General features: G+C 44.0%; 1 protein-coding gene across 1 annotated transcript in view; it reads left to right on the top strand.

Annotated features, from left to right (window-relative positions):
• Positions 1 to 24,494, top strand: part of TCF25 (TCF25 ribosome quality control complex subunit) — a 458,474-nt gene that overhangs the window by 24,207 nt on the left and 409,773 nt on the right. Inside the window, exons 3-4 of the mRNA XM_078671033.1 lie at positions 1,993 to 2,067; positions 22,168 to 22,298. Of these exons, the coding sequence (XP_078527159.1) occupies positions 1,993 to 2,067; positions 22,168 to 22,298 (206 nt within the window). The remainder of the gene's footprint in view (positions 1 to 1,992; positions 2,068 to 22,167; positions 22,299 to 24,494) is intronic.

Here is a 24,494-nt window from a genome sequence, read left to right on the forward strand (position 1 = left end):
CCGGGCCCTTTCTGGTCCGTATGGGCCGATTGGAGAGTGGAGAATGCAAGAGGGGATGTGGGGAACTGGGGACGTTCACCCATATACTGTGGCACTGTCGTAGCGTACAAATGTATTGGGGAGAGGTTCATCGTACGCTGCCGGCGGTCCTGGGGATAGCATTGCAGCCAGAGGCCCCCAGATGCATTCTGAACGTCTGGGAACCCACGGACCTGGACGCACGCAAAAAGCAATGGGTAACATTGGCCTTCATGAAAGCGAAGCGTAATATCGCCCAACTGTGGGGAGCCAGCCAGCAGTCCCCGAGAAATGGATGGAGGACTTAGACTGGTGTATGTTTAGGGAGAGGTCAGTCTATTCTGCCAGGGGATGCTCAGGGAAGTGGGGTAGGGCCTGGAAGGCCTGGAACAAATACAGGGGCGATATCTGTGACGCACCGGCACGTCAAGAAGAATCGGAGGCGCACGAACCCCCTTGATCTAACAACTGTCGTAACTTGAATAGTATTTTGAATGTATGGAATGTCATTGAAAACCTTGATATAGTCATGAATATGTCACCTGATGTGTCTTATTGTATTTTATTGTTTAATAAAAAAATAAAAAAAAATCTTCTAGATCAAGTATAGCACCTGGTGAAATTCACAAGTGGAGGAATCTGTGGTTAAAGTCTACCAGAATAGGTATTACCAAAGGAAAGTACCTCGTTCTTCAGGGCCATTGAGCTTGTAATTGACAAGGTATTGCAAAGTGTAGCCCCAGTATAGAGTCTAACCTGCTTCAGCATTCATGCTTTTCTTTGGGTTTGCTACCATGAGAAGTTTATTGGTGTTTCTGGGGTAAGTCCACAGCTAAAAAGCAGAGGCAATAAAGACCAAGCGAATGCTGAAATGGACAGGCAGTTTGAGAGATGTTCTCTGGGTTTATCATGCTGTCTGAATCGTTGGAGAGGTTTGAATGTATATGGAAAGATGTGAAATTGCAAGTGGTTGAAGATTTGCCATGGAGAGAAGCCAGGAAATAATGTTTTGCTTCTTGGCATTGGGTGGATAACAAGCCTTCTTGACTCTCTACTGGATCTTCTTGATCAATTCCGTGGTCGTTTTTCAAAGCATCTTATATGTTGTGGTAGTCCCTGTACTCTGTAAGTGTGTGCACATACTGGTTTGCAACTTACTACGGCTGCATAAGTATGTCGCACAGGGTGCATGATACAGGGGAGGTATAGCAAGGGACCCTCACTGTGGTTAGTCACAATTTTAAATGATAGATTAAAATGCCCATTTGATGATAAGACTATGGTATCTTAGCGACAACATCTGTTTTCTCTTTCTAGCTGATTCGTAATGCCATTTCCCACAGTAATGGTATTATCAGTGCCATATTGGGAACAAGGCCAGTCAGCAAAACAGAAGTTTGAAAACGTGATAATTGGAGATTGATGCTTTCAGCTTAGTTGTAAACTTTAAACACCAGCAGTGACACACAAATTAAACAAGCAGTGTCTTTTACAATAGAAATTATTTTCCCTTTTCTGGGGAAATGTGTTGTGATTTATTTATTTATTTTAACCAATTTCTTTTTGTTTTCCACAGATCAATACATAGTCATGTCGATTACCTGTGTATACAAATACAAAATCATTACCATTGTTCATTACCATTGTTCCCTTAAAGGGCCAAATCATTGCATTACAATAAATATTGCACAATCAGGAGGCTTTGGTTCTGAATTATTAACAAAGCAATAAACGATAAAGAAACATTCAGTTCATGACAGTTGCACATAAAGTATGAGTAATAAAGCAGAAGTTAATACGCAACCAGGAAAAGTGCTTTGATAATTTGAAAAATGATGGTGCAGTGTTTACTGAAGCACTTTTTAACTTAGACTGTGATTTGTTTGTATTGGATGAATGGCAGGCATGTACGGCTTTTTAGCTTCGCTATAACAACAGAAACATTTTTTTACTTTTTTAAAAACTTTTTTCCAGCCTAACTCGAGTAATAAACCAAAAAAGAAAAAGAAGAAAAGAAAAACTAAGAAAAGCCCACCAGAAGAAGCGCCGGTATGTTAAGGCACAAATATTTACATGTATATATATCTTTGGTTTTTTTTGTACTTTGCTCAAAGGCAAAGCTAGAACATTAGAGCTATTTTCTTAATCTACATCCTCCTCAAGCTCTTTCTTTTTGACGTGTTCTTATGCAGTTCGCTGATGGGATAGTCCAGTTTGCGAGTCAGCATTTGCAACCATTGTGATTCTTGGCTCATAGCAAAAGCAATGACTCGCTTTGTTCTTTAATAGATGCTGCTTCTCATCAATTTCTCATATGACCTTATTTTCAGTCATCGTCCTGGACCTGAAATCTTTGTAGCAATGTTTTCACATGGCAATGTGCGGTGTCTGCTGTGGATCTGTGAAAAAGCATACCTATGAAGTCCCCATAAATCAGTTCATATTTTTCTGTACCTCGCAGCTGCACTATATGGTGTTTTACACTTATTTCTTACATGGCTTTGCAGATATTTTCTCCTATTTTCCCAAAAATGTCATCGCTAATGTTGTCCGACCTGAAGCCTTTTTCAGACTGCATCCTTCAGATATCTGTCATTGACCTGCATGCAAAATTCTTGCAGCAACTTTGAGGAGAGCACAATAGTCTGCTCGTCGTGCATCTCAAAACTTTTTAAGAGAGCGGGAGCAAAACATATTTATGACACCACACATGGACTCCTGGGTGTTCCAAATGAGGTGAAGATCTTCTTGCCCCTAGGAAACACTACCAAAAGCACACATTTTCTTCTCTTACTCCTTTTCTCGTCCTGAGCAAGTTGGAAGCACCAGAAGAAATCCAATGAATAACGCTCAGATTCCTCTTTTTCTGGTATTAATACAAGTCCAATTATTATGTCCTTCTCCAGGTATCTCATTTGAAAGGTACATCCCTTCCAGCAGGGACTAGCCAGTTTTTAGGTCTCGTGGCGTTTACCGCGTGAAAGCGCGGTCTCGCCAGAGACCTATTGTCAGCGGCTCAGCTTCCCAGGAGACAAGAGATGGCCATGCGCGTTTTGAAGAATCGGATCGGAGAGGGCCGCGCGTGCGCGCTGTGGCCATCTCCTGGGAAGCTCCAACACACACAGCCACACCTCCCCCTGCTTTCAAACACGCATGCGCACACAGAGACACACACACATACGCACATACGCATACAGAGACACACCCCCCTTCTCCCCCCACGCGCACACACTCGAGCGCACACCGACCCCCCCGCCGCCCCCCTCCAACTAAGCCCCACTCACCACATCGGCGCCACTCCTCCCAGCCCAGGTGGGGCATCGGATTCTGACCCACCAGCCACATCGCCTAGTTCCCGGCGCCCCACCAGCGTTAGTCCGGCTTCTTCCGTGGAGACTGCTGGTCACACTGGCATTTCCTACCCAGGGGAGGGGCATCACGGGGGCGATACGGGCACCATGGCAGTGGCGTCACTAGGGGGGTGCGAACCGCACCGGGTGTCACCCCATTATGGGGGTGACACCAATCTGGTTACGCTGGCTGGCAGGCTCGCTCTGCACTGCACAGTGCAGCCTCAGCCTCACAGTGGGTCCCAGGGCCGTCAATCATTAGCGCTACCAATGACGGCCCTGGGACAGCCCCCGCGCCGCTCTGTGCTCCTCTGATGCGTCACGGCGGTCCCGCGCAAGCACCACGTCTGTGGGAGGAGACTCAGCAGCGCAGGGGAGTGCGTGCGACGGTGTACTGCTACAGTAAGAATTAATGGTTGTGACAGGCCTTCAAACGGTGCCACGGCCAGTGGTGAATAACTCGGGGATTATAGCCCACATCATACCCAAGCGGAGGTGAGGAGCGAGCAGTTCCGATCCCCGAAGGGTGTCTGGCTGGAGTGGGAGTGTGGGGTGAAGCAGTGCTGCCCCGAGGGTGTCGAAACCGGGACCTGTCCTGCGCTGACACACGCGTCGCGGGGAGGGCACCAGAATCCATGACTGAGGGGCGGGCAGTAACATACTGTTAACATAGACATAGGCCCGCACCAGTGCTATGGAGGAGACTGATACGATCACAGGCATAGAGAGGGCCAAGCCTGGTACGTAGCGCGGTAGCCGCTGCACCGGCGCTGAAGCTGAGGAGAGGGGTATCTGTGTAGCGGTGGAAGAGCGGGCCGGGCGGACCAGGCTTTGAATTGAGTGGGCTGGGGTCATCCCGGGCCCTGAGATCACTGTGAACACGCCACGCAGCACCACCAGCCCTGAGCTTGACAACTGGACTGGCCCCCATAGTGGCTGGTCTGAAACTGCAGGCATTTGGACTCCTTGGGGCACATCAAGAATCCGGGTCCAAAATCAGAATAAGTGAGCTCGTGGATACCTTACGGCTTGGCGCCACAGGCCTACTTTGATGCAAGTGTTTTTATATAGCGCGGACTTTACCCGAAGGCGTCAGAGCGCTTCACAATAGGAACAGTAAAGATACATGATGAGAAAATTACAAGTGTGCCAATTACAAAAGCAAATGTTAAGTTACATGAGGCAAAAGTGACAATTGTGAGCAAACAAAATACATGAGGTAGCAAACGGTGCAATATAGGAGGAAAACGTTACGTGTGCAGGTAACAAGAGAAAACAAAGTACAATTAGGGGTATAATACTGCAATATATGGCAGACACTCAAGCAGCTCTCTAGGGGAGGCCCTCTCACGAGCTGAGAGAGCCCCTGGAGTTGGAGTTTGTGCCTTTGGACACTCCCGGTAGCCCGACACAACCTAGCAGAAGGAGAGGGGAGGAGGAGACTTCCCTTTGCAGCACCTGGAGCACGACGGCCGGACCCGGCCTGCAGCCCCCCCAAAGGGCGGGAGAGTGGAGGAAGGTACAGCAGCGACAGCTACCGCTTTGTGCGGAGAGACAGGAATCCCTAAGATGACGGCGTGGCTGAGGTGAGCGAGAAATATCATTTACAAATATGAATGAAGTTAGAAATGTGGCAGTGCAGTGGCACACATCAGATCGCAATCGCATTACTCCCAGACACTCCCCAAAAAAGCCGGCCCAAGAAGACAGTCACAGTGTGGTTGGGTTTGGGGGGCACCCTAAGCTTCACCTATCACTGTAGTAGGTTTAAGCTTTTTTTAATTCCCAAAATAGCCCTGGTACCATATCACACCAGTGCCCCGGGGCAGAACGGGTGTTAGAGCTCCCAGCAGCAGTGCGTATTATAGACACTGGTGCGTAATCATGATTGCAGTAGCGTAGTGCTAATGTTGTGCCTCTTAGATCACTTCAGCAAGCAAAACCCCCCACCATACTCTGTTCTTCCCCATCCTATCCCACGACAAAACGTTGGTGCTGCCTTTGAAAGTAGTCCAACTCACATCATATCCAGGATGGTAACAGGCCTTCCAGAGATGCACTTAGTTACAGATTCATGGATATGTAGATGATCACCGATTCGGCAAGGCAATCCTGTCCTGGAACGTCCACTGCCACCTCTCTGGGTAGATTTACTTCCACTGAGTAGTACACCATCCGGTGTAATACTATGTGTGAGTAAACTGATTTGCACGTGTAAATTCACATTTTAAGACTCTCAAAAGTGAATCTGAACCTATGATACGTTGAACTTATCATCAAGGCATGAATCCATTTTGGCTTCATTTTTGTCTCAAGCAGGATGGGCAATGTAACAAATATATTTCGCTCCAGACCTTACAGCATAAACAGTTTTGCAAAGGGGAAAATGAAGGAAACCAATTTTTTATTACAAAATAAATAGAATGCATATTTTCCTTTCAATTAATTTCTTTCTGCAGAAGAGTTTTAGGAAAAAATCATGCTTTATTAAAAAGATATGTTAAAAATGAGCAACCCAATAGATTTTGCGGTTTTTTTTGCTGCTTAAATTTAAAAAAAGTGAATTAATTAAAATCGTATAAAATAGATTGTTCCTTCATTTTAGAACATTCTGTCATATTAGAAAGTGTATAACATTGTGTTCGCTTAATTTCATAATATACAAGCAAGTAACGGACAATACATTTTCTCCTGGTGTAAATCCTGTTTTCTCTATTTCCAAATTCGCAAAAATACCTAAATTGGTGCACAATACATTTTCTCCACTTTGAGCTCCACTGTGACGCTTAACGTAATTTGGAAATGTTTAGGAGCATAAACTTTGGACTGAATAGGGTTAGGAAAGGGAAAAAATAGATTTCTCAAAAAAGTGTGCACTGTTGGTCGAAATAACTAAGTCGTAGTTGGGTGGGCTTATCAGTGTGTGATGTGCTTGAAGAGATGCTTCAGAATATACAAACCATTGGAATTATAAAGTCTGTGTTTCTATAAGGTAAAGTGAACCTCAAAATGGGAAGTTTGGGAAAAGAAATTGACAACCACCGTTTGGGGCCTGCCAATAATACTTCATTTTCCCTTATAAATGGCAGGGCATTTGATGCTAATATTTAAGCATCCTCTTGAGTGACCAATTTTTCTCATTTATATTAGTCCTTATATTTCCCCATCTGAAAACCTGGAAGCTATTAAATATTCACTGAATACCAAACCTTGTGGCCCTGATGGCACCTCCGGTGCTATACAAAAAGGAGAGCTTTACGTGTCAAGGAGCGATCTAATCATGATTTATTTCAGAGCTGGTGTTCGCTACATTATTTATGTGCATTGCTGTGTCTGTCTACTGTCTTTCTACTCCTCCTGGGCGCGAGCCAGCACTCCATTCACTCATCCTCAGAACCCAGGTAAGACGTGACTGCCCCCGAGGCCAGAACCCCCGTCCGCCCGAGGACAGTCAGAGCCAGAAACTCTCTTGACTTTATACCCGGGCCCAGTGCACTCTGCCCACCCGTGGTTATTTTTTAGACCCGGGGAATATCACAGGAAAGACATTGTCTACACCTCAGAATCCGCCCAATGAAAAATCGCATGCCCCGGGGAAGCTCCCTCGGTCCTCATTGCACTCGGCCCAGTGCCTTACGGCTACTGACAGGAAAACAGACTAGGGTAAGCCATCTCAGCGTTTATAACCTCATCGACTTGTGGGTTGGTTAATATGAGATGGAACGTCTCCGACCGAGACGGCATGATGGGCAAGGAACTCGAAGTCCCTGCAGACTGCACTGCTCCACCCACATCCAAACGTCTGAAGGGTTACCACCAGTACAAAGGAAGCCCTTAAATGAACACCAAAAATCCACTTCAACTCATCAGTCCCCAGAAAGCCCTCTCTTCCCCCCCTACCCTGACCCTCGCTACCCCCAATCTCTATGGCCTTTGTAAATATAGGAACTAAATTTACAAACGTTACTAAGGATTCTGTATGGTCCCTTTATTTCCCGTTATTTGCCATCTGTGTCCACTGGCGGACTCGGAGCGGAGGAGGTCCTTGCGGTAAGTCGTGAGGGGGTGACACCATGAGTTACCCGCACCGGGTAACACCAACCCTAGTGACGCCCGTCCTGCTGCTGGCTGAGCCTTGAGGGAGCTCACCCTTCCCGGACCACTGAGCCCAAGCCCTGCCTCGCACCGCTGCAGTGGGAGGGCAGGACAGCGCAATACGATCACACTATGGGCAGGAACGTCAGAGCGTCCGTGACGTACGACGCGGTCGTCATCTGAAGGGAAAAAAGCACTTGCATGCTGGTATTTTTAGTCTCCCTATTTGGCCAAAGTACTTCAAGACCCACAAACACTTTGTGCAAGCAAACGAAGAATAATGGTAGAATAGTAATTTATCCTCTCCTTTAATATTTAGGGAACTTATTTGCCTCTCTTTCGAGTTTCAAGGGAGGCTCAGAAATACAGGCACTTTCCGGAGGCGTCAGCCCCGTGCGTGAGGTGCATCATCAGAGCTGTGTGAATAATAACTGCGTCAGCCCCGTGCGTGAGGTGCATCATCAGAGCTGTGTGAATAATAACTGCGTCAGCCACGTGTGTGAGGTGCATCATCAGAGCTGTGTGAATAATAACAGCTGTGAGCCCGTGCGTGAGGTGCGTCATCAGAGCTGTGTGAATAATAACAGCTATGAGCCTCGTGCCTGAGGTTCATCATCAGAGCTGTGTGAATAATAACAGCTGTGAGCCCCGTGCCTGAGGTGCATCATCAGAGCTGTGTGAATAATAACTGTCAGCCCCGTGCCTGAGGTGCATCATCAGAGCTGTGTGAAGAATAACTGCGTCAGCCCCGTGCGTGAGGTGCATCATCAGGGCTGTGTGAATAATAACAGCTATGAGCCCGTGCGGGAGGTGCATCATCAGAGCTGTGTGAATAATAACAGCTGTGAGCCTCGTGCCTGAGGTGCATCATCAGAGCTGTGTGAATAATAACAGCTGTGAGCCCCGTGCCCGAGGTGCATCATCAGAGCTGTGTGAATAATAACTGTGTCAGCCCCGTGCATGAGGTGCATCATCAGAGCTGAGTGAATAAAAACAGCTGTGAGCAACAGCATACTCTTGCACACACTCTCACTGCTCACCAATTGAAAGTTTGCTAAAACTTTTATGCAACGCATTGTCATACACAATGCCAGTAACTCAAACTTTAATGCTGCGAGACATATTGCTTTGTAAATGCTTGTTACGTCTTGCTATGGAGTCCCTCACTTGGACTCTCAGGAAGTTTTAGAAGCTTGCTATTTTGCCTCTAATGGTGCTGAGCTAGATAGACTCCAACACCAGCCAACAATTACACCCCCTGGGAAAACACAAACTCCTGTGTCCCATCGTATTCTAAAAACGTGCAAAGAAGAGATCTAAAGGTTATCTCTTCAAGAAGGAAGTGAAACCGGAGATGGATAACCAGTCCTGATTAGTATTCCAGGGTCTTTTTGGAACTGATGAAGATGAAGTGGCCTTTCTAAATCAGTATCCGTGTATACATTAAATGAATGAAAGTGAAGCAGAAATCCTGTCTCTGCCCCAGCATTTACACGCAGACTATTCTTAGTCTTACAAAACACTAGTGGAGCAAGTTCCACTGAAGACCTCCTCAGTCCGGATGACCCTCCACTAGAAAAATATTCCTCATTTGCCTCGGTGATAAGAAAACTAGCAGACGTGTTTGAGTGTTTTTTTTATATCTTTATTAGCATTTTAGACATATGTAGAGGACGTGCAACATATACACATATTTGAAACATCACAGTAGAAATTCGACATTTCCAGTCTCCATCAGGATCATTGCCAAACGGTCAAGTATCTCTTCAGCGTTTCAAACATGCAAATTGTAATATTCTCAAATAATGCCTCCTTTGCCAAGAGTCTCTTAACCACCCTATGCACCCCCCTCCCTTCCCACCCACTTCCGTGTTAGTATGTCAGTGCTACATCCCGTATTGATTCAGGTATGCTGCCCATCTCGTGTCAGCTCATGTCTCGTCTTTTTGGTAATTGTCGCTACCTTGTTATCTATGGGGTTCTCCTAGCATCAGAGTCTGGATCCGGGGTGGTCGTGGGTGGCTGTGCATCCCCTATATTCCTTAACATTGTCTCCCAGGCTCGTAGATCATTCTCTACTTTCTCATCACGCCTGTGGCTTTTGCTCTCTTTGCAAACTTAGGCCTGAATATGAATTCAGAAGAGCAGCAAAGTGAGCCCAGTTTGTTTTTAATGAGGTATTATTGTAGACAATTTCAGGAGTGTGGCATAATTCTTACTTCACTCAGTTGTCAGACAAGCAGCAAGGAAATGCATCTATCCCTTTGGCTTGAAGTACCTTTCTGTGCATCCCACACTAAAATTCTTGTCGTTTAAGTGTTCTTAGAGAAGGTAGAAAGTAACATTTTTCATTCGCTGCCTGCTGAAACTCTTTTCCCAATAGAGAATCATGGTGCAAGCAGAAAAGTGCTACGGTGCAAGAGTTTGTCCCATCATGTTTTCAGTGCCACTTGCCTTTTACTTGGACATTCTGTGGCAGTCTTCTAGATATGATTTGTGAAGCTTCCATGAGTTTCTGAGAGACCCACTTCTTGCCTCCCAAAAAATATGAAAAGGTGTGGCTAAAGCCATGATAACCTGGCTGGACCTGGGTGCATCGTCTTACAGTGGCATAGGTGCTGTTATCATACTGAGCAGGTACACAGGAGAGTGAACAGATTCTCCAGTCATGTGCATAGTATGCCTGTTTTTGAGGGCAAGAAGCTTATGAGAAAACGCAAATAAATATGCTGGAAACGCTAGAAAAGCAGCCTTTTGGCTAAGGCTCTGAAATAGGCCTCTCCAACATGAAATTCCATCGAAATATTTGGAAATGTTTAGGGTGCAACACACACACCACACACCCCTCTTCCAAGGCTCAGAAGCAGGGGAGCAGGCAGAAGCTGTCAACTGCAGTTCTTCTCAACCTGTTGCCCGCAGCTCCAAACTGCATCCCGGACGAAATAAGGAATTACCACAATTTGCTTGTGGGGATAAAAGTAGCAGCCTTTGTTGCGAGATAGACGCATATTTCCTTGTAATAATGATCCTACAGATTATCAAGTTCAGTATTTCTTTTCTGTTTGACAGTAGGCTGGTAACTATCCAGATTTTTCTGACACAACTCCTGACACCACTCCCCCCGCTCTCCCCCCAACAACCATGCTCAAATATCTTGAGGAAGGAGATATCATTTATTTTGTAGAAATAGGCAATACACTAAGTTCATCTACATTTGAATGACCGGCTGATCACAATTGGCATTAGATCACTTATAATGTAGAATCCTCCTTTTGTTCAGCTTGGGGTTATCGTTCCCTAAAATCCAGTCATATGTGATCCCTACCCGGATGAAGGATTTACAGAAGCAATGCTAAACACAGTGAAAAAATTGAGATTCTGAAGTTTTTTTTTCTAAACATATCTAAATTGTCTGCAGACCATGCACTGATGGCTGAGTCGGTATTGAACCTGTTTGACGTAAGGACTCCCTGGATCTTTATGCTGCCTCACACTTGACAGAGGTGTCTGTAATGAAATAGCCACGAATGGCAGATTTTGAGTGTCCTTCAAGATATCTTCCTAGATCTGCACCAGGATTGTTTGTTAATTTCCCACTTTGGGTTCCTTACCCTATGACTCTCATAGTGATTCAGAGAATCAGGAGTCCTATGTCCTGCTTTATTTTGATTATGACAGCTTTTTCTTGTCATCATCACCACTTGACCTACCAGACTTCAACACGGTAGCTCCATGGCCCCTTCTTGGCAGCGTAGGGTCTGTTGCTCAGCAGTGGGCGAGTTATCCATCTATGCCTAGAAATTCTAAAAGTGCAAACTTTTAACTTGAATGGAAAAATCCAGAACAATTTCCCTTTGCCTCCTGTTCTTCATATTGTCCTGGCCGCTCATCTGGTTGGGAATCTTTGGAAAGAAATGATAAATAGTGGAGAGATAACGCAGTCATTCTTCTGTGTTAAAACGATACCAAAGGGGATGATGGACGGAGCGTTTGAGCAAATCAAACACTCACCCCCAGTCAACTGATCTGGGTTTAATCCATCACCATTCTTTAGCTCACTCCACTTCCCCAGTTCAGACATGGCCATATGCAAATCAGTCTGACCCTGTGCCTCATGGGAACAGTCCAGCCCGACCTGCCAAGCCATGTCTTCCCTGGACCGGAAACAAGCATCCTGGGACCGGTTTCGGATTCATAATCCTCATCAGCCAGGCTATCTTGAATCCAGTGGTAGAGTGAGCAAGGGACCCACGTCTGGGCATACCCTGCCAATTTAGGGCAAACAAAGCAAAACCAAAGGGGATGATGGACGGAGCGTTCGAGCAAATCAAACACTCACCCCCAGTCAACTGATCTGGGTTTAATCCATCACCATTCTTTAGCTCACTCCACTACCCCAGTTCAGACATGGCCATATGCAAATCAGTCTGACCCTTTGCTAATCATATGCACCTGATTACTTGACCTGGCATTGAGACAATGTGTTGGGGGGAGGTGATCTAGTGGGCTGCAACCTGGAGGCTTCCATAGGTCTGATTTTCTGCCACAGAGTGACTAAAGATGAATCCCCCACATCTCTGCTTTCCCTATGAAAACCTTTAATATATTCCAGTCAAAACCATAAAATATGACTTGAAGCAAACTGACATAAAGTTAAGGACCTGGGTGAAATGTTCCTTCAACCTGTCATTATGCCTACAACACCTGGTTGCTTGGTTCAGGGGGCCTACTTCCCAGTCATGTCTCTGGATGTTTGACCCATGGTAAAGTTGTTTTCATCTTTAACATTCATCAAGATTGACATTTGCAAGGGACTGTGTACCAAGTTTGAGGAACTGGAAACTCACTAGTTATATTTTACTGAGCTAAATATAACATGCGGTCCTCCAATGTCATACTAATGACCTCTTAGATTACACCACTTCCACTCCTGAAGTGTATGTATAAAAAAACGATAAAGCCCTGGACATATCACCATCATGTCTGCTTAACCATACCTTGCCATGTGTTGTTATCCCAGCTGCTGTGTAATGTTGGTCCACCAGCCCACACATCTGCACCTACTGCTGTGCCTCCAGATAAGGAAGATGGGAAAATGGATGTGATGGAGAAAAATTTGGAATGCTTTCCATGGTACGTCATTTAAAGCGGCAAGTATCGTAATGATGCTGGGATGCTATAACTGAAATCTTTGTCACAGCACTGTGCCCTTCATGGACATGTTAACCTCTGTGGCCTACCTAGATCAACAGTGGCTCCTTTAAGGGCCGCTTTTAACTCTGCTGCAAGGCTCCTCACAAGATCTAAAACGTACAACCACATCATTCCTGATCTACAGACTCTAAACTAGCTCCCAATGGAAGCAAGGATTGAGTTAAAAATTGCATGCATGACCCATAAAGCCCTGCTTCTTAACACCCTGTTGTACCAAGCACAAAAAATTGAGTTTTCTGTGGCTGTAGATCTTCTAGAAGCTCAAGCACTTTATTGCTGAAGCCACAGAAATTCTGTAAAAAGAAAACTTACAATCGAGCTTTCTCGGTTATTGCACCGAGAATCTGGAACTTCCTGCCCCTGAAATCAGACTGAACCCCTCGCCAGTATCATTTAAAAAGCAAGTCAAAGTGCTACTAACTAACAAGTTGTTGCTGGAAGGCACTTGCACCTTAGTAGCATTACACGTGTCTACATTTGCTATACTCAAGTGTAGTTCCGGACTCCTATTATCATGTATATTTTGTGATGACTTGGTCCGGTTGGTGCCCTCTTGCCTCTTTTTGGGACCCACCACATCTTGTTTAGCATTCTAGTTTGTTGTTTGTTTTACGGTTTCCTCCTTCCTGATAACTTGTAAAGTACTCTGATACCCTCATGGGTCATGTTTGCTCTATATAAAACTTCATAAATAAAATAAAATCAATAAATAAATGACGGTGCACCAGTACAGGTTAAAAATATTTTTAACAAATAAACATCCACTGACATTGCTACCTTTGATTCTTAACAGTTCAATTAGAAGCATGTGCCAAATACTGCAGTTTTTGACACCATGGCTGGGTGCTGGGTACCTCAGTGTGACCTAAACTGGAGACCCCCTTTCCCTATATTCCTTTTGGTGGACAAACACTGTTTTGCCTGTGTGAAGTGTTGAAAACTCTACAGAACTGACGTCCCCAGTGACTTTATGAATGTACTTTTGGTGGATGCCTCATGGACCAACAGCTAAAGGCTGACATTGTTGCCTCAGTCCCTTGAATAGACATTGGTACAACACATTTCGGTGTCCAGCCTGAAACCTTGTAATTGGTTAAATATGGAAAATCTGCTGGGATATTATATATACTTCAGAAAGTTTGTTACTGAATGTAAATCAGTAACTTATTTGTTTAACTTTATACAATTATATTAGTGCTTTTGTTTATTTATTTGTAAACTGCACTACAGTTAAGATCTCCAATTGTTATGCTTTTAGGTTGGAACCAATAAGCAGCAGTTATGCTTGGTATTTCCTACTCTGTAAATCTGGACTAAATGAGTGTATTTGGATTTAGATTTAGTTAATTGGCATCTAGAGCATAGCTGTCTAAGCTACATTTTTGCATTGTTTTTCTGTCTTGAAATGGATTCATAGAAAATTCAGAAAAGGTAGCTTTTTGTTCCTTTCTCAAGGTGAGATACGGATCTTGCATACACTGTGTGGCATTTGACAAGGCTTATAACACTGAAAGTGTCTAGTCTTTGGCAAGTGTGATCCCTTTTGATTGGAAAAATCACTCATTACTTGCTTATACTGTTCTTGGGAGTTCTTTTATTCAAGTATTGCATGTTTTATCCAGATGAACTACTCTTTGATGTGGTTTAATTTGGCTTTCAACCGTTTTTTATGGTCTCTTAAGATTTTTCAAACTTTATATACAATCTGTTCGACAGGGGATGTTTGATCCCATCTTATTCCACAGAGGTCCTGTACTCGGTCTGGCGCAGCATCCCAGCCACCTTGGAGAAAAGGGAAGCTATCTATTCATGCATCTCCTGTCAGTTTGGAGTCTCATCCTCCTCCTTCTACAATGACTCATGTCACCACTTTTCCAATATCCCCTTCTTTCCTCGAGAAATGAGAAATGATCCATCACACACCTCCGCTTAGTCCAGAGTCTTTTTTGCCTACTGACAGGAGACTGTTGTTTACGTAGTGCCTCCTAACACTTCCCGACGAGAGTGCACTGAGGCCTGCTAACCAGACACCAGTATCCTGACACTTAAACATATGTGTTTGATTGGCTTACACCCAACTGGCATAAGCTAACTTACCTATACGTCATTGGTAAATGGGACCCAGGGTTTGGACTTTAAAGTGTTTCCCCTAGGACTACGGCATTTGTTGTGCCACCCTAAGTGTGACAAGGTAAAATGTGTCTCTTCCTGTCACTGCAGACTGGTAGAGTAATTTAAAACTGCTAACTCTACTTTGTCATTTAAAAAAAATGGCAAGGTCCAAACCTCCCTTTTAAAAATGTAAAAGTCACCCCTACTGCCGGCCTACCGAGTCATAAGGAAGGGTGGAGCATATTAAAGAGTAGAACCTGTGCTTAACTCTCAATTATTGTTTCTACTATAAGAGAAGCTAGTAGTTCTACTGGTGAGCACAGGTTTACACGCTGACAGCTCAGCTGTGCTAACTTCTGAATGGGACTACTAACGTTGGTATTTTAGGGTATCAAAATACTTGTTACAGTAATCTCGACCTGATGCCTGATAGAATTAATTGTATCTTTTTGCTTCATGCAACTTTAGAAAGTTGCCACTCTATTTGCCAAGTTTGCCAGTGTCCATTTGCAGATGCTGGCCACGGGACACCCTTCTGCCCACCTCTACCAAACCCAACACTAGCATATTGGCAAGCTCCACCTTAATACTATCTTTGACCTGGTCTGACAATCTATAAATTGTACTCTTCACAGGCAATCTGTCACCTGTGTGCACATCAGGAGTACACCAGGTTGTAAGAATAATGAGAACAGTCCCGCAAACTGTATCAGCAACTGATAGCAGTCTCTCTGTTGATGGTCTGTTAGGATGGAGGAGAGAACTACTGTACCATCTTTGACTTTGACATTTGATGAGAGTAAGTCAGGGAGATTCCCCTTTTCCCTCCCTTCCAATCTGTCACAATGAGAACCATGATGTCTGCTTTGTCATGGTGTAGTTTTAGCCTGTTAACATGGATAACCGGGTGAGGTTTTTTTGTGGTTCCCTAGTCTACCAGATAGATGACTCCCCACCCCCTTCTTTTCTAGGAAAAGAAAGGCTGAGTCCACTTGTCCTGAAGTGCTCATTGCTGCAGGCTACAAAACTCACATAACTATCCTGGCTGGTATTCTGCCATTGGGGACTTCCTGTCATACCAGTACTTAACAAGCTCCTGACCGGCTTCAACATTTTTGCTTGCCTTCTTCATGTTTTCAGCCATTCTAGAGTGAAAGCCTAATACACAGTCCACAATAGCTTGCTGGGCTCCTTGAGGGGTCTCTCCCAATCCTCTTTTACCGAACTTGAGGGACCCCTTCCAGGATGTCCAAAGAGTAGCTCAAAGTAATTGAAGCCTTTTCCTTTCTGAGGAACTTTTCTGTAGGCAAAGAACAAGCAGAGCAGGAGAACATCCCATCTCCTTCTGAGCTTTTCAAGCAAACGCATGATTATGTCCTTTATGTTCTTGTTAAACCTTACCACAAGGCCATTTCCTTGGGTATGGTAAGTGGTAGGGAAATTATAAGTCACTACACATTGCTCTTAGATAGGCTGATATAAAGTTAGTGCCCTTATGTGATATAACCTTCCTAGGGAACTCAACCCTGGAGTAGACTCCAAGAAGGGCTCTAGCCACTGCAGGTGCAGTGACGGTCTTAAGTGGAATAGCTTCGGGATATCTGGTGGCATGGTCGACTACCACAAAGATAGACCCAAAACTCTGGAAACAGGTTTAAGGGACCAACAATGTCAATCCCCTTCCTCTCAAAGGGAGTCCTCCCCACAGGATATGGTATCAGGGGAGCCTTTGCCTTACCACTGGCTTGACAGGTGACATAGGAGCGACAGAACTCCCTCACCTTCGTAGACATCTGGTACCAGTACAAATGATTCACTTGCCTCACTATACAGCAACCCCTCCTCCAAATGTAAGTTATGAGTACCACTGGCATTGCCGTGTTCCTGTTTGACAGCTAACAGTCGCCGGTCCTCAACAGTGGTACAAGTCCTTTGTCCCTGGCTCAAGTCCTCCATAGAGGTACCTCCTGCTTCCTGTAGTTCTGGCAAGTCTCCTAGAGAGGCAGCCTCTTCAGGTACCAGGTTCCCCCCGCCTCCTGGGCATGTGAACCTTTGGAAGACAGCTTGCGATCCTTCCTGCCCCTTCTCTTTTTGCTAGGAACCTAGACTATTGTTTCAGGCTCCAGAGTCCCTTGACTTTACATCAGAGCTTTTAATGACATTGTGGAGATACACACTCATTCAGGGAGACGTAGCATTTCTGCCTGAGTCCGTCTCTTCACTTATGCGCAGGAGGAATTTTTAAGGTCATTGCCAAACAGACACTCCACTAGAATGGCAGGGAACAGAGTTACCTTGTTAGGGTCAGTAACCCCTCCCCACTCAAAGTCCTTAGACATGGGATAGGACTTTGTGATATAGTCAGCACTGATAATTTAGTGCACCTCTTCTGGTAGGATTTATTTATTTATTTATTGAATTTATAGAGCGCGCAATCACCTGACAGGCATCCTGGCGCTAGAGAAAGGGTGGGACGGTGATACCGAGGGATCAGAAATGACAATACCACAGGACACAACTGCTGAGACCAGGCTATAGTGTGGGAAATAGCCATGTTTTCAACCTCCTCCTGAACTGGAGGAGTTCACTGATTTGCCTAAGTTCCAGCGGAAGGGTATTCCACAACTTGGCTGCTGCAACTTCGAAGGACCTACCACCAGCTCTGACCTTCTTAAATCTTGGTACCCTCACCAGCTTTGCTTCAGCCGAACGCAACAGTCTGGTAGGAACATACCAGTCAAACTTGTTCTGCAGGGGAACCGGGCCAGCTCCATGCAAGGATTTAAACAATATACAGAGTGACTTAAACTGAATACGCTGCTTCACTGGCAACCAGTGAAGCTCGGCAAGAGCCCGCGAAGATGAAGATCTCCTAGGCCAACCAAGCGCCAGTTTCGCCGCCGAAGACTGGACTCTTTGCAACCTATCCAAAAGAGTTTTAGGAGACTCGAGCAGGAGGGCATTGCAATAATCGAGCCTACTGAGGATTTGTCTGGGATACCAACCTATCACTTCCACCCCATTGATATTTGGCCACTGACTGTCTTTTTCCATACTTTGAGGCCAGTAAGCCAAAGGGTCATTGTTCTCCCCACCAAGGGAAACAAATGTTGCCTCAGTGTACCCTTTGCAATCTCCAGGGACAATGTCCACCCCAATCCCTACATGGACCATACCTTTGAGATGGTCACAAGTGAGTGTCTTTGTGGTGCACACTGCATCTCCTCTCTTGTGCCCTGGCTCTCTGCAGTCAACCCACACCCCATCCTTGGAAGGATCATCATTCTTTTCAGGTTACCCCCCTTCCCTTGGAATGGAATGTGACTCTGGTCTCCCCACCCCTTGGGCTTCTTTTGGGGACTCTTTTTTTATCCTTACCCCCATATTTCCCCTGAAGGGGGTGGGGCTGACCTATTTTCTTCTCGCCACTACTCTGGGACTTTTTGGGCACCCTGGTGCAAACCCACTTGTTAGTCATCTTGCCCAAGTGATCTCCTGCTGCTGAAGGAGCTCCTCACACTGACTGCTCTGGAGGGCACACTTGGCTTCACGTTGAGGACGAGGACATTTTATCCCCCCATTCTCTTTCGATGACAGGCCTATTATCTTCCTCCTCTACTTCCCCTTACCTAGTGCATTGGAGTATCTCTTTCTCAGAGACTGGTGGATCTCTATTGGCTTCCTCCCAAACCTTGAAGGCCCTTATATCATCCTTCCTTTCTCTGTTTCCCATGTTGATCCTTCTGTCCCTACACAGTACTCTCAGCTCATCTTTTTTGAGGGTGAACAGACTGGCCTGGTCTTGCTTGACCTTCCAAACTTTTAGAAACATTTTTGAATTTTTTTAAACTTGTTGAAAACGTTGTCAGCTACACTTGAACCGGTGCCTCTGAAGAATTAATACTTGACCACTGGCTGGGAAACACAGGAACTACTCTTTAGGTGTCACCTTTGTGGATTTCTGGGTGATTTTAATCCTTTTCAACTGGATGGTACTGCTAAACACAAGTATCCCACCACTAGGCACCAATATGAGGAAGTGGGGTGTATTATACGGTGAGTTTGTGAGACTTCATCGTATAATACACTTCCAACCCTTCTTAGAACCAGTCAGGCTTTATTTGTCAACCCGTAGCTCAACTCTGGGTAGCTGTGGCTTTGCGCTGTCAGGCTCCAATAAAGGAACAGGGGTAAAGAAGTAATAAAGCACCAAAACAGTTGAAGAAGACAGAAACACGACTCCAGAAATCCAAGATCAATTTATAAAAATAAACTATATTTTTGTGACTTTATCAAATTATAGCTTGTCAGATCAGGTCAAAGATTGTATCAAGGCTGAGGTTGCTAAGATGCTAGTGTTGGGATTGGTGGAGCCCTGTAGTAGACCTTGAGCCTTTGGTCTGGCCAACTGTGGAACTGTTGGCCAGACCAAACTCAAAATGAGGAAAACCTGAAATGAGGTTCTGCCTGGACTACATATTTTGCAGCCCTGGGTACGGGGTGGGCATCAGTCTTCCTGACTAGCTCCTCTTCAAAGTTAGTCATCCTAAGTAATCTTAATGAACCGCTTTGACCCTTGATGTAACATTTTGTTGAAAACGTTTTTTAAGTGTCAAACTTCGTGAATTTACCAATGTGTGTTTGTGGTTGAATGAAAAGTCTTGTTCCATTGTTTCTTTAAAATCTATATCTAAGCAACCCTCTAGTAGATTATTTTTATTTTGGTATCCATAAAGTCTTAAAAAGATAGTCTATTTTTATAAATTGGTGTCTGATTTCATGGCAGTTGTTTTTCTTTCTTCTTCCTTTGATTTGGTGCTGTTTAAATTATTACATGAATTCCTTTGTTTATGCCTGAATGCTCATAGCCATAGCTATCCATGGTTGAGCTAACATTTGGCAAAAGAAGCCTGACTGCTTCTGAGAAAGGTTGGAAGTATATTACACGGTGAGGTCTCACAACCGTGCCAAATAATGCACTCATTTGCTGTTGAAATATAGGCCCTGCCCTATTCCCATAGGGCTATCTGTTGTGAATGGCGGACGACATGGCTCCCTGGCTCATCCTAGTGTTTGAATTCTTACATTCTTGGGCTCTTTTGGTTTCTGATGAGCTTAAAATGCAGCAGGTAAGTCTCAGTTCAGCTCCTACCTTCTGACCGAATCCCTATCCCACATGTCTTCCCCGGAACCCTCACCGCAGGAGCCAGCAGCATCACCAACAACTGACTCCCCTTAATAATGCTACCTTGCGTCAGAGGGGATGTTTGATAGGTTTGCATGCATAATACTTATTGAGCTCATGAAGATCCCCTGAGTTGGAGTTGCATTTTGTCATTGTATTCTCCTTTTTCAGCTATTCTTTGGAAGTAATATTGCAGTATTTTAATAAATGTCACATTTTAAAGTTTGGTATAGTATGACCTTACAGCTAGATGATACTTTTGCAGCCTTTGTTCATTATATGTGCACCAGGTACTCTGGAAGGTAACTTTGAACCTTAGACTCTTAACTTAGTTGTACATTTTCCATGAAGGGGTACAGGTTCACAAATGCTGTAATATGTGCCCTACATGGTGTTGTAGTTCACTCATTTCTCCCATAAATGAATAGTGTCTTTCAAACTCAATGTAATAAGCACAGACCACGATGAATATGTGAGCTAAGTTCCTGCGTCATTGAGAGCCACACCCAGGTGTGTCCGAGGCATACACTTCTGCTTGGCAGGTCGCGCACAAAGAGCGAGCAAATGGACAAACAGAGCTTTTTAGAATATGTGAGGTTTGTAAAACTCACTGTTTTATGTTGTAAGCTATTGTCAACAATAAATTTTTACAAACTCTTGAAGTACATGTAGCATCAAGATATTGACAGTATCCCAAGTTGCTCCAGATTTAACAAATATATCACTTCTAGTTAAGTGCTCCCAAGTCAAGCCAAGCGACCCCCAGTGCAATAACTCAAAACTGGTCCCAGTTCTGCCAGTAAATCTTGAGGTGTGGCTCTGTTGCAGTTCTTCACCACTTGGTCAAGCCAAAACCAAAACATTGAATAAGAATTAAAGTAGTTTATGAAGTATTTATGCAGGTCCTCCCTCAATATCCCAGCCTTGGATGTGGACCACAGATACCCCGGAAGAACCGTAATGCAGTTAACTATCCCTTCTTAAAAGTTTTGCCATCCATACACAAAATATTATGCCCACACATGTCCACTAAATTTCAAAACAAACTACACCATAAATTAGTTTTTGTAAAAAAAAAAAGTACATACATTGTAACTTGCACTGACTTTGCAAGGTTTCCTATCAATAATACTCTGCAACTAGCTCCCAAAAAATGCCTATAAACCTACTTCATCATCACACTTCTGGTACACAATGCACCCATCATCAACAGCAAATGCTGAGCTATCACCAGCAAACAGAAAATCTCATACATCCTTAAAACAAGAGAAAACTACAGTCAATGCAAATGCAGCTGCCACACAACTTTTAAACCAAGGTTATAAACTGGTTGCTTTGTAATTTGTAGCCCCTGAGAATACACCACTTGGGGAAAATGACGAACAAAATCTTTTCTGGAAGCAAACATCCTAGTAAATTCAATAGGATTTGTTTGCACAATGTTTTTGTTTCAATAATGTCCTAGAAGCTTGAATGAAATATGTAAGAAAAAAGGAATATTTTTAATTTGGAAAGTAAACTGAAATTCATAACTAATATAGAATGTGAAATATCATGGTGATCAATTACCCTTCCGGTGAAAATTGTATCTAGTTTGGATTCACATAAGACATGGAGTCGGGGAAAGCCAGAACTGCATCGATGACTTGAGTACAAAAATCTCTCTGCATTTCCAAAAGTTATTTCTATCCTTAAAGAGATGTGCACTCAAGATAACATAGGAACACCATATATTTGTGATAGGTTGACAACTTATGAAATTCAGGGTTTGTTGTCCAGGGAAAATACTCAAAATAAAAGAATGCCTTGACTATCTGTTGTCCCAGATAGCAAAAATGCAGGGGCCTCTTACTGCACCATGTCTGTTCATGAAAGTACAGCTAAAGTTATCAGCCACCTTTCTAGAATAAGGTTCTTCCTTGCAAATGTTAGTAGAACTGTTGTAAATTAGGAGTACTGTTTATTTCAGAGTTTAGGCATTTAGAGGACTTCAGATGGGCTTCACTTCTTTCTTCCCAGTTACCCAAATGTATTTGTGCAAGATGTTTATGAATTGAGCCCTTTCGAAAGACAAAATGTAGATGTCCTTGATTTGGGTAGTCGCAACACCTGTTGCTTGCAGGGCTGTGAAATGAAAAGATCTGCACTATATTGTGATGTGTTTACAAAATAAAATGTTGTTATGGTTTTTAGGAAATTGGATGTCTGGATTTGGAAAACATAGACCGCATCATAGAAGATATTGCAAATGGATATGGGCTCTCACACCACAGCCAAGGTGGTACAGGCACAGACAGTCGCCCTCTACTTTATGTTGAGCACAGGTAAGCTAGATTTTCAGGCAATTTACTGTGCATGGCTGTGATCTAGAAGAACCTGTCTTACATGTTTCCTACTAACTGCGGACTGTATGTCTATTAAGTTTGAAAAGACAAAGCTGCTCGCCTTAACTGTCTTCAATTCTAGCAGACAGCGTTATACTGTATTTTTTCCCTCCGTATTGGAATCCTGTTCCTCTGGAACCAGAATCTCCGTGAGATGCGGTCTCTTTAAAAACTCTGTTATTTTGAAATCTTTTGTGTTTACGACATTCCTCAGAGTTCTTTTGTTCTTCTGAATTTAAAGATTCTCAAATGGAGTGTCAACACTGCAGAAAACCTCCCAGGATCAGAAGACTTTTTTGGTTAAGATGTCGTTGTACAAATGTTGATACCAAGATTAGTCCAGTTCCAAAAAGTAGTCTGAGAAGTTAGACCTTTTCTCTGTGATGATAATGAAACAAAACCCTCTCATTCATTTTTTGTGTCAATACTTAGTGTTCATTTCAGATAATCTCTCTAATTCCTCTTGATGGAAACCCTCACAGATTAACCAATTCTGAAAGCCAAATTTCAACATCTCCTGGGCAGATGTCAGGAACGGTAACCACAGAGTATATCATTGTTAGGTAGAAGTCAGTTTCTTTCATTTCATTCATAGATGTAGTGGCAAAGGCAAATTGCATGTGCTTAAGTGCATGTGGTAATCGTTAATCCAGCTACACTATTTTCTGGATCTGAGGACCACAGATGGCATATCTACTCTTGCCTCTCACTAATGTTCAGGGTGAAGAAAATAGAGACTTGTTTGGTTCATAAGGTGAAGTACAGTACATTGCTAGTTAATGTATATGACCGGCCCTGTGTGAGATAAAACTGAGTTTGATGGAAAAGAATGAAGACTTCTTGGGCCTCTTATAGCATGGCAGAATACTAACATGGTCCTTCACTTCCTTGCTCATGGAGTCTCTTTACTTGGGGCTGTTTGTGGAAAAGCACTACTTATTGGTGAGCTACAAAAAAGTTAATAGCCCCTGTCAGTTGAGAAATCACCCTTTCTTCTCCCATTCATCAACAACGGACATATGTGTACTTAAATTCAGCCAGATCCAATGGAGCAGACCTCCTTGCAGGCTGAACAAATTGTTGTCTTTGACAGAAAAATAAATTGTTCCAGCTGCATAGCAAAATTTAGGGAGATCTTTGAACGCCACTCTACTAGGTGTGGCACAAACTGACAATGTTGTTAAAATTAACTGCCAATCTTGTACTACTATTTGTTTGACAATCTTTAATACATCTGAATTGGAAATCCGATATCAGTAATGACTAGATATCTTTTAAATGAGTTACTAGTATAGATTTATGTTAAGAAGACAATAATGCCAAGTAAGTGCTGAAGAATTCATTCTGTCTTCCACCCCCCAACGTGTTCTAGTCAGCTGAAGACATCTGTGGAATGTTTGTTAAACAAACAATATGAATGTTCCAAGTGCAGGGCAAGGGCAGGGGTTTAGAGAGAGGGATAAACCAAGTTAGTTACAACACACCTCCCAAGGCAGGAGGGAAAGGAGAAGAAAAGAACAGTGAGGAGAGAAACAGGGAAAACAGAAGAAAAATAGAACAAGGAAAGAAGAACATTACTGAAAAGTGCTAGAACAACAGCGAACAATAAATGGACCTTACATGGTCAAGAGAAATTTAACCAACCACAAAGTCTTTGTGCCAAACTGGACAACCACTGTTCCTGGATGACCTGCGAGGAGACATGGAACGTTTTGCCATAAGACCTGCTTCCTCCTGAGCAATTTGGGGAGACTTGCATTTTACCACCTTGTCCATACCCCAAGTTTGTAGCTCAATCCATCCTACTACAGTGTCTCGTCAAAGCGGGCGTCACGGACTCCGCACTGGGGTGGCTGAAGTCCTTCCTCACAGGTAGAAGCTTTCAGGTGCAACGAGGCTCCTGTAGGTCAGCAGAGATGGCCTTAGAACAGGGGGTGCCTCAGGGCTCTGCCCTGAGTCCAACTCTTTTCAATCTATACATGACCCCCCTGGCTGATGTGGTGCAAGCGTATGGGGTAGAGTTGGTCTCCTACGCAGATGAAACCCAACTGCTGATCTCTCTGTCTCAAGCACCTTCAACGGCGGCATCCAATTTCAAGGCTTGTATGCAAGCTTTGGCAGAATGGATGGACTCGT

Source organism: Lissotriton helveticus, chromosome 12, assembly GCF_964261635.1.
Source record: "Lissotriton helveticus chromosome 12, aLisHel1.1, whole genome shotgun sequence".
Lineage (NCBI taxonomy): Eukaryota > Metazoa > Chordata > Amphibia > Caudata > Salamandridae > Lissotriton > Lissotriton helveticus.